Genomic DNA, 14154 nt, shown 5'->3' with positions numbered 1-14154 from the left:
GGGGCAGCTGACAGTATGCTACTCAGGGTCCTATTTTGGCATAGCTCAGAGCTTAATGAAGCAGGCAACTTCAGGATTCTCTTTCAACATTCAGTAGGCTTATAATTAGTTAAAACTCCCTACACATTGGTTCAGCCCCTAACAATAATGGTTGCTCACAGTAAGAAACACATTTCTTGGTCTTCCTGATCTTTTGGTAGATTTTAGGTAGTAGATCAGGAGGGCTTACTATGAATTACCTCCTCTGGGAAACAAATACAGTGGTGGTTACAATGATTGAAAGTAATGCTTTTATAGTAATTAACTGCAATTTTACTTCTTCACAGGGATTTGGTGCAGAAAGAAAGATCCGTCAAGCTGGTGTCATTGACTAACCACATCCACAAAGCACATCATTAATCCACTATGATCAAGTTGGGGGGATTCTGGTGAAGGGTTCTGAATATCTCCCTCTTCATCCCTCCCAAATTCTGGAATACTTATTCTATTGAGCTATTACACCAGTTTTAACACCTTCCTCGTGTTATGTTTAAAAAAATAAAATTTAAGAAAACCATTTTAAAATTATGCACAGTTGCAGCCTGGAAAACTTAAGGTGGCGCCTTATAGTATCAATTTTAGGAGCTTTATTTGGTGCATTTAACGCAACTGGTAATTGCAAACTCCACTTCGCCTGTGTAAGTGAAAAATATAGACTGTTATCTTGTTGGCCCTATGAAATTCTGCACTTGGTATTTAGCATATACTCTACCTTCATTACTATCTGGCAAGATGTTCTGCCTTAACACTCAGTTGCGTTCTTTTCCTTTTCTTTCCTGTTCATTATGCTTTAATCCTGAGGACCATATGAAGGTAGAATATATTAAAAATTACAAAAATTATAAAAATTTGTATAGGCAAACCATTTCCTTAAGTTGATGGCCAAATGTTAAAATGTTATTTTTCATATCATTTATAATCTTGTCACAGTCCACTTAACGAAGTTTGGTTAGATTTCAGTGAAAATTATCTTCCAGAGTAGTTTCTTTTTTCCTGGGATTGGGGAGGGGGGTAATTTTACTACAATTAGTATGTATGGTGCAGAATTTCATGCAAATGAGGTGTGCCAGCAGTGTGGTAATTTAATCGTATTTAAACAAAAACAACAAAAAAAGACGAATGCACAAACTTGCTGCTGCTTAGATCACTGCAGCTTCTAGGACCCAGTTTCTTTTACTGATTTAAAAACAAAACAAAAAACAAAAAAAAAATAAAAAAGTTGTGCCTGAAATGAATCTTGTTTTTTTTATAAGTAGCCGCCTGGTTCCTGTGTCCTGTGAAATACAGGCACTTGACCCTTGGTGTAGCTTCTGTTCGACTTTATATCACGGGAACGGATTGGTCTGATTTCTTGGCCCTCATCTTGAATTGGCCACATCCAGGGTCCCTGGCCAGTGGACTGAAGGCTTTGTCTAAGATGACAAGGGCAGCTCAGGGGATGTGGGGGAGGGCGCTTTTATCTTCCCCGTTGTCGTTTGAGGTTTTGATCTTCTCTGGGTAAAGAGGCCGTTTATCTTTGTAAACATAAAACATTTTTGCTTTCTCCACTTTTCTGTTAATGGCGAAAGAATGGAAGCGAATAAAGTTTTACTGATTTTTGAGACTCTAGCACCTAGCGCTTTCATTTTTGAAACGTCCTGTGTGGGAGGGGCGGGTGTGGGTGCGGCCCGCCGCGTGACTCCTGGGTCGGGTGCCCACGTGGCCGGGGCGGGGACTCGGGCGCCCGGGGCGCCGACTGATTACGTAGCGGGCGGGGCCGGAAGTGCCGCTCCCTAGTGGGGGCTGTTCATGGCGGTTCCGGGGTCTCCAACATTTTTCCCAGTTGTGGTCCTAAATCCGTCGGAAGCGGAGGCAGCGAAGCTTGAGGTAAGGTTCTGTGCTGTGTAGCGTTCGTCTTTGGCGCATACAGGCTCCTCCTTGTTGTCAGGAATCGAACGGAGTCAGCAGGCTGGAGACAAAGGCCCTTGGGCGGGGGTCCTTAGTTTTGAGCCCTACGGGGGGGATCTTTGGTGGCTGGCGGGGGTATAAGATGAGGATGCGGCCCGGAGGCTGCCCCACCGGAGCTGAGGAGACTTGCGTGAGGAGTAGGAAGAGGGGTTTCCTTTACCTTAGGCTGAGGGCGGGGCCCACGGACTGTTGAAAAATAGAGCGGGGTGGGGGTAGCCAGGCGACTAACCCTAATTCTGAGGCCTGCAGTAACCTGCGAATGTTTTTGCACTCCTGAATCACTTTGAGAACCAAGTGGAAGGTCACGTGTATGGAACCTATACATTTCAAACTCAGGCTTTAGGTTACTATTGATTATAGAAGGCTTTGAAGTACTGTAGTTGTGGCTTTCCCATTAAACCTAATTGCTGCTTTCCCACAGGTTCTTGCTGGTGTGAAATGACTGAGTACAAACTGGTGGTGGTTGGAGCAGGTGGTGTCGGGAAAAGCGCATTGACAATCCAGCTAATCCAGAACCACTTTGTAGATGAGTATGATCCCACCATAGAGGTGAGGCCCAGTGGTAGTGCGCTGACCCTACCTCTGGCTTTTGGTTCACCCTTACACCTATCCTTTAGCTGTTCTTTAGCTAAAGGAATAATCAAGAGAGAAAGTAAAAGTTATTTGGGGTCAGTAATACAATAACGAAGCTTTCCATGTTTGTGGAGAAGAGTTCATTTTTATTAGCTGCTGAAGTTTTTTTCTAAAAAACTGACAATTTAATAGTTCAGTAAACTTTTGCATACTCACTGTTGAACTCCTATGACAGCTCTATTAAACACAGTCCATAGGAAGAGTGACTGAATAATAGGATGGAGATAAAGGATTCAAAGATCTAGGTCGTCTTCAATTTTAATTAGCTGGCTGAAGCAGCTGAGACTGGGCTGGAGTAGAATATGAGATTTTGAGTCACTGCCTAGATTTCTTTCACTCCCTGTTTGCTGTTTACTTAGTTATGTTATATTGAGCAAATCACTTAAACTCTCTGAGCTTCATTTTCCTCATCTATTAAATTACCATAAACATCCTGCCTATCACACAGGGATGTTGAGAAAGATCAGCATAAGTGTTTTTTGTGAGTTCATGTTATAAATTGGCTTGAATGATAGCATCTAAGGTCCTTTAAATAAAAGGTTTTGTGTATTCAGTTTAGAAATGTCTGACTAGAGATTATTTTATTTTAATCCACACCCTGGTCTTCCTACTGCCACCCCCAGCCACTGAGTGTTTAATGGAAGCTAACTAACATAGCCATTATTAAAAATTAGTCATTAGTCCTTGGCAGAAATTTCATGTTAAGCTTAACAGCTTTAGTATTAATGGTTAGAACCTTTTAATATTTTTCTGAGTTTTATTTGTTGAAGGATAATGTACATACAGTAAAATACAAAAATGGTCTATCTACAGCCAGGTGACTTAAAATTTTGTATATACTTATGTAACCACCACTCAGAAATATAGACCGTTTCCAGTGCCCCACAGTGTTCGCCCATGCCACTTTCCAGTCAGTAAACCCCACCCTGCCAGGAAATAACCACTTCTCTGACTTCTGTTACTATAAATTAGTTTGACTAAAACCTATCTTTATAATTTTAACTGTACTCATTTCCTCAGAACATTCATACACTTAACCATATTTCATGCTTCAAGCAAGTTTTGGCAATGCGAGTTCTATGTTAATTTGAAAGTGTATTACGGTCCCACAATGAAGTTGAGTTACAGAGGCACTGATCAATGAACTGGGAAACCAAGTCACATTCTGTTTCTGGAGCCAGATCTTTACCAAGTGTGATGGGTTATTTTCTTTGAACTGAATTTCCAAAATATAAGTGTTAAAATACAAGTAAAATTTTTGCCTTAGAGCCAAATTAAAAACTTTTAAAATATAAATATATGTGATTATGCATGTTTTTCCTCTTGAGGAATTATAACTGTATACCTCGTTTGGAATATTTAGGAATTTGATTCAGTAATATTTCCCAAAGGAAAAAATTCACCATGATGAGAAAAGTGTATTTGTGTTATAATCTTGTCTGAAATAAAAATTATTTGTGTAATAAGTCATAAACACAAAATGACACTGTATCCAAGGCCAGGTATAATTGGTGGAGGTATGTTTAGAACTTTAAATGTACAATAAACAAGTAAGAAAAATCTAGTTCATACCTTAGTAAAATACACTGTGAAACCTAATCTCTAGTCTAACTGCAGTAGAGCTGTCTTTTGAATTACCACATTTTTTCTATCTTTTCCAGGAACAGAGTGACCACATTTTCCTTTCTGGAGGCATATAGGATTTGGGGCTTTTTTCCCTAGGGTGACATTAAGTACTTTCTGTTTGTGATTATATATGAGGAGTTTGAGGGACAAACCAGAGAGATGGAAATAAACTTAGGTAGGAGCTTATCTAACCTTGGCAATAGCATTGCATTCCCTATGGTTTCTAATAAAAATGAAATCTTCCTCTCTCCCTGCCGTCCCCCACCCTCCGCACCCCCAGGATTCTTACCGAAAACAGGTGGTTATAGACGGTGAAACCTGTCTGTTGGACATACTGGATACAGCTGGTCAAGAGGAGTACAGTGCCATGAGAGACCAATACATGAGGACAGGCGAAGGCTTCCTCTGTGTATTTGCCATCAATAATAGCAAATCATTTGCAGATATTAACCTCTACAGGTACTAGGAACATTCTTTTTTCTGAAAGGATGATCTGTAAGTGTATTCTGAAGCTTTGTGGGGGGATGAGGATACCACACTAGGGAAGATAGCGTTTTTAATTATGAGAAGAGTTGGTTTCAGATTGTTTAACATTGAGGTTCTGGGGTTATAACTGAAAGTTAATATTGGTATTTATTTTATATAATACACCATGGCTAGAACGTGTGATGATACTTAAATGAAGCTTGCTAATGGGATGATTCAGAACCAGAGGTGGTGGTATGAGAGATCACACAGGAATTTCAGAGAGGAAAACATGTCTGAGAAAGAGTCGTCAGTAAGTCATAGAAGAGAGAAGATGATAGGAAGAAACGAATGGGCAGTAGATAAAGAGGAAGGATGGTCTTTCTCAGTTGAACCATAAAGTTTCAAAGCTCAATCAAACCATAAAAAATTCTAGTACAACATCCTTGTTTCACGGAATCAGAAGTAGAGCTGCAGGAAGTGATTTGTTAGGTCTTTGGAGTCATGGTTGTTACTAGTAGCAGATCCAGGACCAAAAACCCAGGACTCCTTTTTCTTAGCTCCATGTTCTTTGAGCAGAGTAATAAAACAGGTTAAAACTTGGCTCCATCATCTGTTACCCATGGGACTTTGGGACAAACTACCAAATGTGTGTGCCTCTGCTTATCAGTAATATGGAGCGAATAGTACCTACCAAAAGTTATTTTGAACATTAAACAAGTTAATAAACATGTTAATCACCCAGAAAAGTGCCTATCATGTAGTCAACACTATGCAGATGTTCTTCCTACGGCCTGCAGTCCTGGATTGTGCTCCATCCATACAATGATGTCTGCTCACAGAAGCAAGCTAGTCCAAAACTGACTTCAGTGGGGTTTTTTCCATCTAAACTTGCTCTACTTTCCATCTGCTCTCTGGAGATAATAGCAATATGTAATAAAATGTCCAACACTTGTCAAGCATCTGATATTTGTTGAATTTCTAGAAGTCGTTTTTCTTCTTAGGCTGTTTTGTCTTATATTATGCTTTAAAATTGGCCACTCCCAGGGCACCTGGGTGGCTCAGATGGTTAAGCGTCTGCCTTGGGCTCAGGTCATAATCTCAGGGTCCTGGGATCGAGCCCCATGTCGGGCTCCCAGCTCAGTGGGGAGTCTGCTTCTCCCTCTCCCTCTGCCTCTCCCCCTGCTTGTGTGCTCTCTCTCTCTCTCATGAATAAATAAAATCTTAAAAAAAAAAATAGGCCACTGCCATTACAGCAAAGGTCAGTCCTGCAGATAGCCAGTGTGACACCGGTTCAGCACACGACTTCATGTGTAATCCAGGGCTAGGGTCTGGAGTGGTACTCTGCCATATGGTGGCCACAGCCTTGTGTGCTTATTTCAGTTAAAGTTAGATAAAATTGAAAAATCAGTTCCTTGACCACAGAGCAACTGACTTCTCAAGTGTCCAATAGCTACATATGACTAGCAGATATAGTTGGACAGCACAGATAGAGAACCTTTCCATCATCGTGAAAAGTTCTATTGGAAAGTATTGGTCAAGAGAATCTAGAGCAATTGTTTCCAAAGTGCTGTGTGCTGTGTCTTCCATGTCTCTGAAGGGAGTGCTGTAAGTTGGGAGTTCTAGATCCTTCAGTCCCCTTTAGTAAGAGCAGGTCTGGTGTTTTCTGTTTTGTATCTTGGACTTCCAGCTATAATACTGTTTGAAGAAAATGTCTGGACACCACCCACCTAGAGAAGTGGATAGACTGTCTTTCATTAAATACTGTCACTCTCAAGAAAACCTCAAAAAGTTATTTTGAGGCAGTAAGCTTTACTTTTTATACTTCAGATCTTAATCTAGAGTGTGATTTTAAATCTGGAGCTAAGCTCTTTAGTGAATCAAGGAGCCTAACAAGGATATGTGTCAAAAGATAGAATTGCCATCCATTTCCACTGGAAGGTGAACCAGTTCTTGGCTTCCCTGTGGCTGCTGCATCAAGTCTAAACCAATCTACCAGTATGCATGGTCTTTTATATTTAGTGGGGGAAAAAGTGAAACTCCATACTAGAAGCTAATAGGGCTAGATAAAATTCATTAGAACCTTTTTTATTCTAGCTGCTCGTTCCTTCCTAAAGACCTACTCTTAGGTTATGATAACATACTCCTTTTTTTTTTTTTTTTTTTTTTTTTAGGGAACAGATTAAGCGAGTAAAAGATTCAGATGATGTACCTATGGTGCTAGTAGGAAATAAGTGTGATTTGCCAACAAGGACAGTGGACACAAAACAAGCCCACGAACTGGCCAAGAGTTATGGGATTCCATTCATTGAAACCTCAGCCAAGACCAGACAGGTATAGCAGAGCTTTGAGCATCTGGCAAGGGTTTATTTAATGCAGAGAAGTTTTGACTGCTAGAAATAGGAGCCGCATTCCTTGTTATTAGGGATTTTCAATATTCTATTTTTTTACTCTTCAGTTTAAACCCAAAATGAGCTGATGAATATTCTGGTGTGGCACTTTACTCCCACCTTAACATGCTACTATTACTAAATATTACTAAAATGAGGACCCTTGATTAAAGATAAGTACAAACATTAGACCTTCCTCCATCAACACCAGCCAGTGTTTTGGGCTTTTGCTCTGCTGAATGGAATCTTTAGATCTGGTAGTTCTGTATGTCCCACGTTACCCATTTTTCTGTGCTTGAATGTTATTTTTGCAGAATATGCCATTTGTGTATCAGCCTGTTGATGTGATTCAGTAGGAATGCTAAGTTTGGTGTCCTCTTCCTAAATCACCCTATTTCGTCAGCTAGTTGGAATTTTAAATCCACTAAGGAAGTACAAGTGAGAGAGCTTACAACTTGGGTTATGTCTATTAAGCCATCCTTATCATGTTCTTTTATAGGGTGTCGAAGATGCCTTTTACACACTGGTAAGAGAAATACGTCAGTACCGAATGAAGAAACTCAACAGCAATGATGATGGGACTCAAGGTTGTATGGGGTTACCGTGTGTGGTGATGTAACAAGGTGAGCATGTGGTCTCCTTACATAATTATAAATTTTATTATTTAGCATCAGGCAATTTGGAGGAGATTGCTGTTATTATTTCTGTACAGTTGTAAAATATTTTCCTTATGGCACCGTTTCTGAGAGTACTGAAGTCTAAACTGTTTTCAACGCATTTAAGTAGACTACACCTGGGTGGCTCAGTTGGTTAAGCATCTGCCTTTGGCTCAGGTCATAATCCCAGGGTCCTGGGATCGAGCCCCGCATCAGGCTCCCTGCTCAGCGGGGATCCTGCTTCTCCCTCTCCTGCATGCCGCTCTGCCTACTTGTGCATGTTCTCTCCCTCTCTTTCTCTCCCTGACAAATAAATAAATAAAATCTTTAAAAAAAAAAGCATTTAAGTATTTTATAGACATTATTACACTTTCAATAATATTAGAAACTAGAAGGCATTATTGTGAAAAGTACACATACCGTACCCTATTTTTGGCACTGATTAGGAGTTTGAAGAATCACTACATCAAAACTCATGATTATAATGACATGGTGTGTGTTCTTTTCTTATAGATACTTTTAAAGTTCTAGCATCAGAAAAGAGCCACTGTCAAGGTAGGACAAGTTTGGAAATGAATATGTTATCATTCATGTTGATTTCTTGACCTTGTTTTTCTTACATTTTCTATATGCCACTTAAACAAATTCTGTCTGTATTTTAGCTGCACTGACACCCTGGTCCTGACTTCCCTGGAGGAGAAGTATTCCTGTTGCTATCTTCAGTCTCACAAAGAAGCTCCTGCTACTTCCCCAGCTCTCCGTAGATCAGTACAATATTCTCTATTTGAGAAGTTCTCTGAATAACTACCTCCTCACTTGGTTGTCTGACCAGAGAAATGAACCTCTTGTTACTCCCCACTGTTTGTCCACCCTGGGTTCTCCCCCAACACACACAAACCTCTGCCATCCCAGGTTTTTCATCTGAAAAGTAATCCATGCTCTGAAACAGAACCAAACTTGTAGACATGAAATTCTGTAGGAAACAATGTCTTGAGCTCTAAAGTAGCAACTGCTGGTGACTTTTTTTTTTTTTGCTTTTTATTGTTGAACTTGGAACTATGATGGTTTCTGGAGAAATGTCATAAATTACTGTTTTGCTGAGAATATAATTAAGTTGCCATTTGGTTTGTTTATAATGTCATTGGCTATATTCTATAAATTGGCATCTCCTCTGCATTCATAAATACACAAGTGAATACTGACTTTTGAGTCTTTCCTAGTGTTCTCGACTTTCACATAATTAAATCTAACTCGCAGCAAAGTGCCTTTTTTTTTTAGGAGTGGTTTGTAGACTTGATTTATAATATTTCAGTGGAATAGATGTCTCAAAAATCATTATACATGGAAATGAATGTCTGAGATACATCTATGACCTGTCTACCTTTGAGGGAAAGACTTACCGATGTGATAGCAGATGCCATTTCTTACATGTATGAGGTTGGATTTCCAGAGACCCAATTTGGGTCTCTTCCAACAGAAAGGTGAAACTGGAAACAATTATGAATAATTTACTTAATTTTTACCTAATTTCTACTTTTTTGGGGGGGTGGGGCAGGGGGTAGGTTACCACTTACAAAATGTATGCAATTTGTTTCTTCTAGCTTGCTGATAATGAACTTCCATTCATATTTAAATTTAGGGCATATCTGAAAGCTCTACATTTGCAGGTATTTGAAATTGTAATAGTTGAATGTAGTTTTAATAGCTAAGATTAATGATTTTCAAGTCTCAGATGTATTAACAGACACATTTTCACTGTATATCGTGGTATTTTAATGATGTATATAATTGCCCTCATTCCCCTTCTCACCCCACCCTCTCCCTCATCCCACCACAGTGGCGGCTTGCTTATTTCAGTTGAGTAAAGCATGGTGCTGACAGACCAGGGTCACAGTGTCAAAACTTGAGCAAGCCAGGTAGCATCACAGAGAGAGAAGTTCTTCCACGTTTGCTCATTGCACCAGTAACTCCAGCTAGTAGTTTTGCCAGATGTATACTGTTAGTCCTGCAAGGAAGGAAGAGGTCAGTTAGCACAAGTCCTTCACCATGACTGGAAAAACTTGCCATCTTGAGGAGGGTCGGCCTAGAGGTTTTTATAAATAAAAGTATTTAGACTTTTTTTAGCCATGTGGAAACTTTGAATTAAACCCAATAATTTTTCATTATTTTGAGAATTTTGAATTTTTTATTTTCATTATTGTGAGAAATTTATTTTGATGCCTCAGATCAAAATTTTTAAAATTTTCTATATTGGTAGTGTTCTTTGAAGGGTGCAAAACAGGATGTTGATGAATTAGTCTGTGCAAACCAGATAATAAGCTGATAAGTTTGTTCAGAACAAGAAGTCGCCTTTCTACCGAAATTGCTGTTTAAGAAGAGAATGGAAAATAGAATCAATTGTTTGTTATGAGGGTTGGAGGTAGGGCTTTTCTGTTTGCAGATAATTTCATGGTAATTCTAATGAAAATTAGACTTGGATAACTTCTGATAAAAGACTAGCTCCAAAATGGCCACTTTCTGTTCTTGTCTTCTGATGTGTAGATACTTCCTGAGGTCCTCCATCTTCTAAAATGAGTTTTCCTTTAAGTAAACTCCACATTGCCTTGAAATGAATTCCGAAGAGGGAAAGAAACATAGACTGTGCCCAGAGTGGAATAAACCCAGAGAGTTGTGTTCCTTTGCATTAATTTTGAGAGCTTTCACATACTGTCAACACCTGTAAACAGAAACTCTGCTGCTGTGTTTCTGCTTCTTGTGGAACACCGCTTTGTAATTTTCTCGAGGCTAGATTGAGGCTTGTCACCTCCATCCTTGTCATTGTCTTCCACCTCCTCCTCCTCTGCTCTGTGTGAGTGACAGTAGGACTCTTTTTTTTGTTGTTGTTAATATCAAATTTAGGGGAAAAGATACTCATTTTAGCCCTTATATGGCTGTACCTTTAGTTTTTTCAAGTATGTTCTAAGCACAGTTGTATATCTAAATGGGGCCAGAATTTAGACTTCACAATGTTCTTTTAATAGCTTCTTAAGAAGTTACATGTAGGTGTGAATTTTGGCACAATAGAGTGACAGACTTAGTTAAATGCTGAATAACTTCAGTTGGTGTGAAATAAAGTGTGGTTTTTAGAATATGTTTGTAATTGCTGAAAACAATTCTAGTTTACCTCAAAATCTGAAAAGTCTCTTTCCCCCAGTCAAGTGCCTGGCCAGCTATTATGAATTACATACTACTTTATGTGTGTTTGTGTTTTAAAGGTTACACCTTCAAGAGTGTGAAAATGTTCTGTCTAAAGGCTACCATGCCTAACCTGTAAATGAAACTGTTAAGTGCTGTATTTGCTCCAGCAGCATACTCTAGAATGTTACTTGGTAATATAATATCGTACTTATTACAGTTTTCATTTTAGTGTAATAGGTAAAATTATTCTCAGTATGTATTTTAGTCGGCCCATGTTTAGTTTTTCATCATCCTTTAAACTGCTGTGAATTTTTTGTCTTGACTTGAAAGCAAGGATAGAGAAACACTTTAAAAGAGATATTTTGGTTTTTTTCCCATTCCAGAATTTGTGAGCATAATCATATTTTGCTTTACATTTACAGTCATGAACTCTCAAGCTGGCAGCTACAACCAAGAACCAAAAAATGGTGCATTCTGCTTCTTGTAATTCATCTCTGCTAATAAATTATAAGAAGTGAAGATAATTAATTAGGGAAAATATTTTATTTAGGTGATTTCTATAAGCAAGGGACTATAATTCTTGTACATTATTTTTCATCTTTGCTGTTTCTTTAAGCAGTCTAATGTGCCACAAAATTATTTTTAAGGTTTTTCCTGTAAGAATTGTTTTAAAAGTGTTCTCGTTGTCAGAATAGTTGTAGATATGTTTCAAAATATAACTGGTGATTCTTAAAGGCCCGAGAACTGACCTAAGAAGCAATTGTATGAATTCTACTCTGGAGGGAAGGGAGGATCTCAATGGAAATTGTGTGACTTTTATATTTCTGTGCCATCAAATATAGGTGAAAATACCAATTGTGCAATTCTGCTGTTTAAACAGAAACTATTGGCCTCCTTGGCCCTAAATAAAAAGGGCTGATATTTTAAGTTGACTATTTTATTGTAAATTAATCCATCCTAATTTTTTAAAATTTGGTTGAATGTTTTTCTTGTTAAATGTTTAAAAAATAAAAACTGGAAGTTCTTTGCTTAGTCATAATTCTTTTTTCCACCGAAGTGCCTTTATTGAAAGTACCAATTTTAGACTTTTGGATGTGACATTTGGACAATGTTTGGAACATCCAAGTTCCTTATTTTATCCCAATATAAAATATGTCAAAGCCTGCTTTTAATCTATTACCTTGGGGGTGATTCATAGCCATGATCCATAGCTACATGCCAAATTCTAACATATTAATACGAAGTGCTTGAAACTATCTTTGGAAATCTTTTGTCCTATTTTTGCATTACTGCACAGTCTACCAATAGCGGTATCATTAGAAGAACATCGGTGTAGGAGCCAAAGAACATGGGTTCCAACTATAATTTTAGGGTGTACTGGTGTATCTCAGATTCCCAACCCTAATTAAGGAGATGTAGTTATTCAAAACAAAACAAACTTTACACCTAGGATTTTCCACCTAACACTGGCATACTGTGATTATGAGGACCTTGGTTTATTTTACCAAAGACATCATTTTTACTTTCACTTTTCCTTCAAAAGAGGACAAGGAGAGAGATCATTAGTATTTGGCTGAATTAAGCTTGAGGAAAACCAATGTAAATGGCAAATTACTGTTTCTAGATAGGACTATTAGGAAGTACAAACATTTTAGATCATAAAATGTAAACGAAAAACAGAATTATGGGCTTTGTATATCTAAAACATTGCCCCCTTAAGTCAATCACCTGTGCCTACTGTCATTTATTTTCTGCTAGTATTTGATCCCCTAGTAACAGAAACAGGGAAGGAGAAAAGGATGTTTTCTGGCTTCTGCTGATGGCTGCTATTCTGTTTGGCAAAGTGAAGCTACAAAGAGACAAATGATGAAAAAGTAGCCTGGGAAGCTTGTTTATTTGGAATATGTGGAGACCTCCCATGCATCTCTGTGCTGTTAAGATTTCTGTTCTTAGAACAAGCAATACTCAAGGTCATTAAAAGGCCAACATAGTTAGATGAGTTATTTGATACCCATAAATACGGGTAAAGGCCAAGAGGCTATGCTAGTGATCATTTTGCAAAACTGCTTAAGAGACATTTCAGAGAGTGCCCAACTCCAGGACTTGAGAGCACAGGATCGATGTCCAGTATCCAAGTGGGAAAATATGCTTTGTATTGCTTTAAAAATAACTCTTGGTGATGAAATGTGGTCAATAAAAGCAAACCGGAACTCTAGGAACATACGAAATACAGGAAACAAATATCTTTTGCAGTGCCAAGAGGGGCAATAAAAGTTCAGATTCATGAACTGGAAGTAAACTTCATGAATTGATCATTCTTATCTGGAGATTTTTTTTTTTTTTTAAGATTTTATTCCTTTATTTGAGAGAGAATGAGAGAGAAAGCACATGAGACAGGGGAGGGTCAGAGGGAGAAGCAGACTCCCCACTGAGCAGGGAGCCCAATGCGGGACTTGATCCAGGGACTCCAGGATCATGACCTGAGCCGAAGGCAGTCGCTTAACCAACTGAGCCACCCAGGCGCCCTGGAGATTTTTTTGTATTCATGATTTACTTCACACTTGCACCAAAATAGTTGTATTAACCTACTGCATGTTATTTTTCAACTTAAAGGAATGAACTTAGTCTCTTCTTAAAATAGTATAAATTATAACTCCAGTATAAATATAGTGTACAACTGATTTGTGGGAGTGTATAAAGAAGTAATACTCACCCAATGTTGGGAGTTAAAGTGATATGAAATGTTTCTAAAGATAGAGGCAACTTCCAGCCGCGCTGCTACTGGGGGAGGATGGGGGAGGACGGAGGAGGATGTCGTTGGAAGGGAGCCGTTGCCTCCTGGAGCCCTTAAGCATAGGAGCCTGAAATACCCAGCTCAGGACAAGAAGTCTGGAATGGGTGCTGTGAAATGGTAACAGTTGGCCCTATTGACCCTTTCTCTAGGAGCTACAGATGTGTGTGGTACATGTAAGATTTAAGTCTGAAAGACAACTTGCATGTTATTTTGAAACATCTTAGTACAAATTGATTCCCCACAATTACAACTGAGACCCAACATCCCTGATTTTTTTTAAATCAATGGAATGAAGTTTAAAGACCTCTTCAAAGTTAGATCAAGACCTCTCATAAATGTATGCTTGTTTTGCCTGTGAATTTGAGGAGTTTGACATTTAATAATTAAAGTCCAAAATGAAACTCTAGAATAGCATATGAACTAAAAT

The 14154-nt window shown here is 38.6% G+C and overlaps 2 protein-coding genes and 1 long non-coding RNA gene across 6 annotated transcripts in view; 2 read left to right on the top strand and 1 right to left on the bottom strand.

Annotated features, from left to right (window-relative positions):
- The window catches only part of CSDE1 (cold shock domain containing E1), a 40229-nt gene extending 38582 nt beyond the window's left edge, over positions 1 to 1647 (top strand). For 3 of the 4 annotated variants that reach the window (XM_027599294.2, XM_035727023.1, XM_027599270.2), the window contains one exon: positions 327 to 1647. In XM_027599294.2, the coding sequence (XP_027455095.1) occupies positions 327 to 374 (48 nt within the window). In that variant the 3' untranslated portion in view covers positions 375 to 1647. The remainder of the gene's footprint in view (positions 1 to 326) is intronic. The other variant, XM_027599285.2, reaches the window with a different exon arrangement.
- A 124-nt stretch (positions 1648 to 1771) lies between these two features.
- On the top strand, positions 1772 to 11972 carry NRAS (NRAS proto-oncogene, GTPase). The gene is made up of 7 exons (XM_027610029.2): positions 1772 to 1905; positions 2408 to 2535; positions 4526 to 4704; positions 6885 to 7044; positions 7600 to 7723; positions 8270 to 8311; positions 8419 to 11972. The coding sequence occupies exons 2-5, from the start codon at positions 2425 to 2427 to the stop codon at positions 7717 to 7719; spliced, it is 570 nt and encodes a 189-aa protein (XP_027465830.1). The 5' UTR covers positions 1772 to 1905; positions 2408 to 2424; the 3' UTR covers positions 7720 to 7723; positions 8270 to 8311; positions 8419 to 11972.
- On the bottom strand, positions 9273 to 13774 carry LOC113931883. Its single transcript, XR_003522905.1, has 2 exons — positions 13647 to 13774; positions 9273 to 9761 (listed from the first exon to the last, which is right to left on the bottom strand). It is a non-coding gene; the product is annotated as an uncharacterized LOC113931883 (long non-coding RNA).
- Positions 13775 to 14154: the final 380 nt, after the last annotated feature.

This window comes from Zalophus californianus, chromosome 4, assembly GCF_009762305.2.
Source record: "Zalophus californianus isolate mZalCal1 chromosome 4, mZalCal1.pri.v2, whole genome shotgun sequence".
In the NCBI taxonomy this organism is placed as follows: domain Eukaryota; kingdom Metazoa; phylum Chordata; class Mammalia; order Carnivora; family Otariidae; genus Zalophus; species Zalophus californianus.
Note: the sequence above shows the minus strand (reverse complement) of the source record. Positions and strands in the feature narration are given on the sequence as shown.

Excerpts from the sequence above, each read along its gene's own strand:
- NRAS (XM_027610029.2), top strand. The coding sequence starts at position 2,425 with ATGACTGAGTACAAACTGGTGGTGGTTGGAGCAGGTGGTGTCGGGAAA. Across the intron at positions 4,705-6,884 it reads GCAGATATTAACCTCTACAG|GGAACAGATTAAGCGAGTAA; the intron begins GTACTAGGAACA and ends TTTTTTTTTTAG. Across the intron at positions 7,045-7,599 it reads CCTCAGCCAAGACCAGACAG|GGTGTCGAAGATGCCTTTTA; the intron begins GTATAGCAGAGC and ends GTTCTTTTATAG.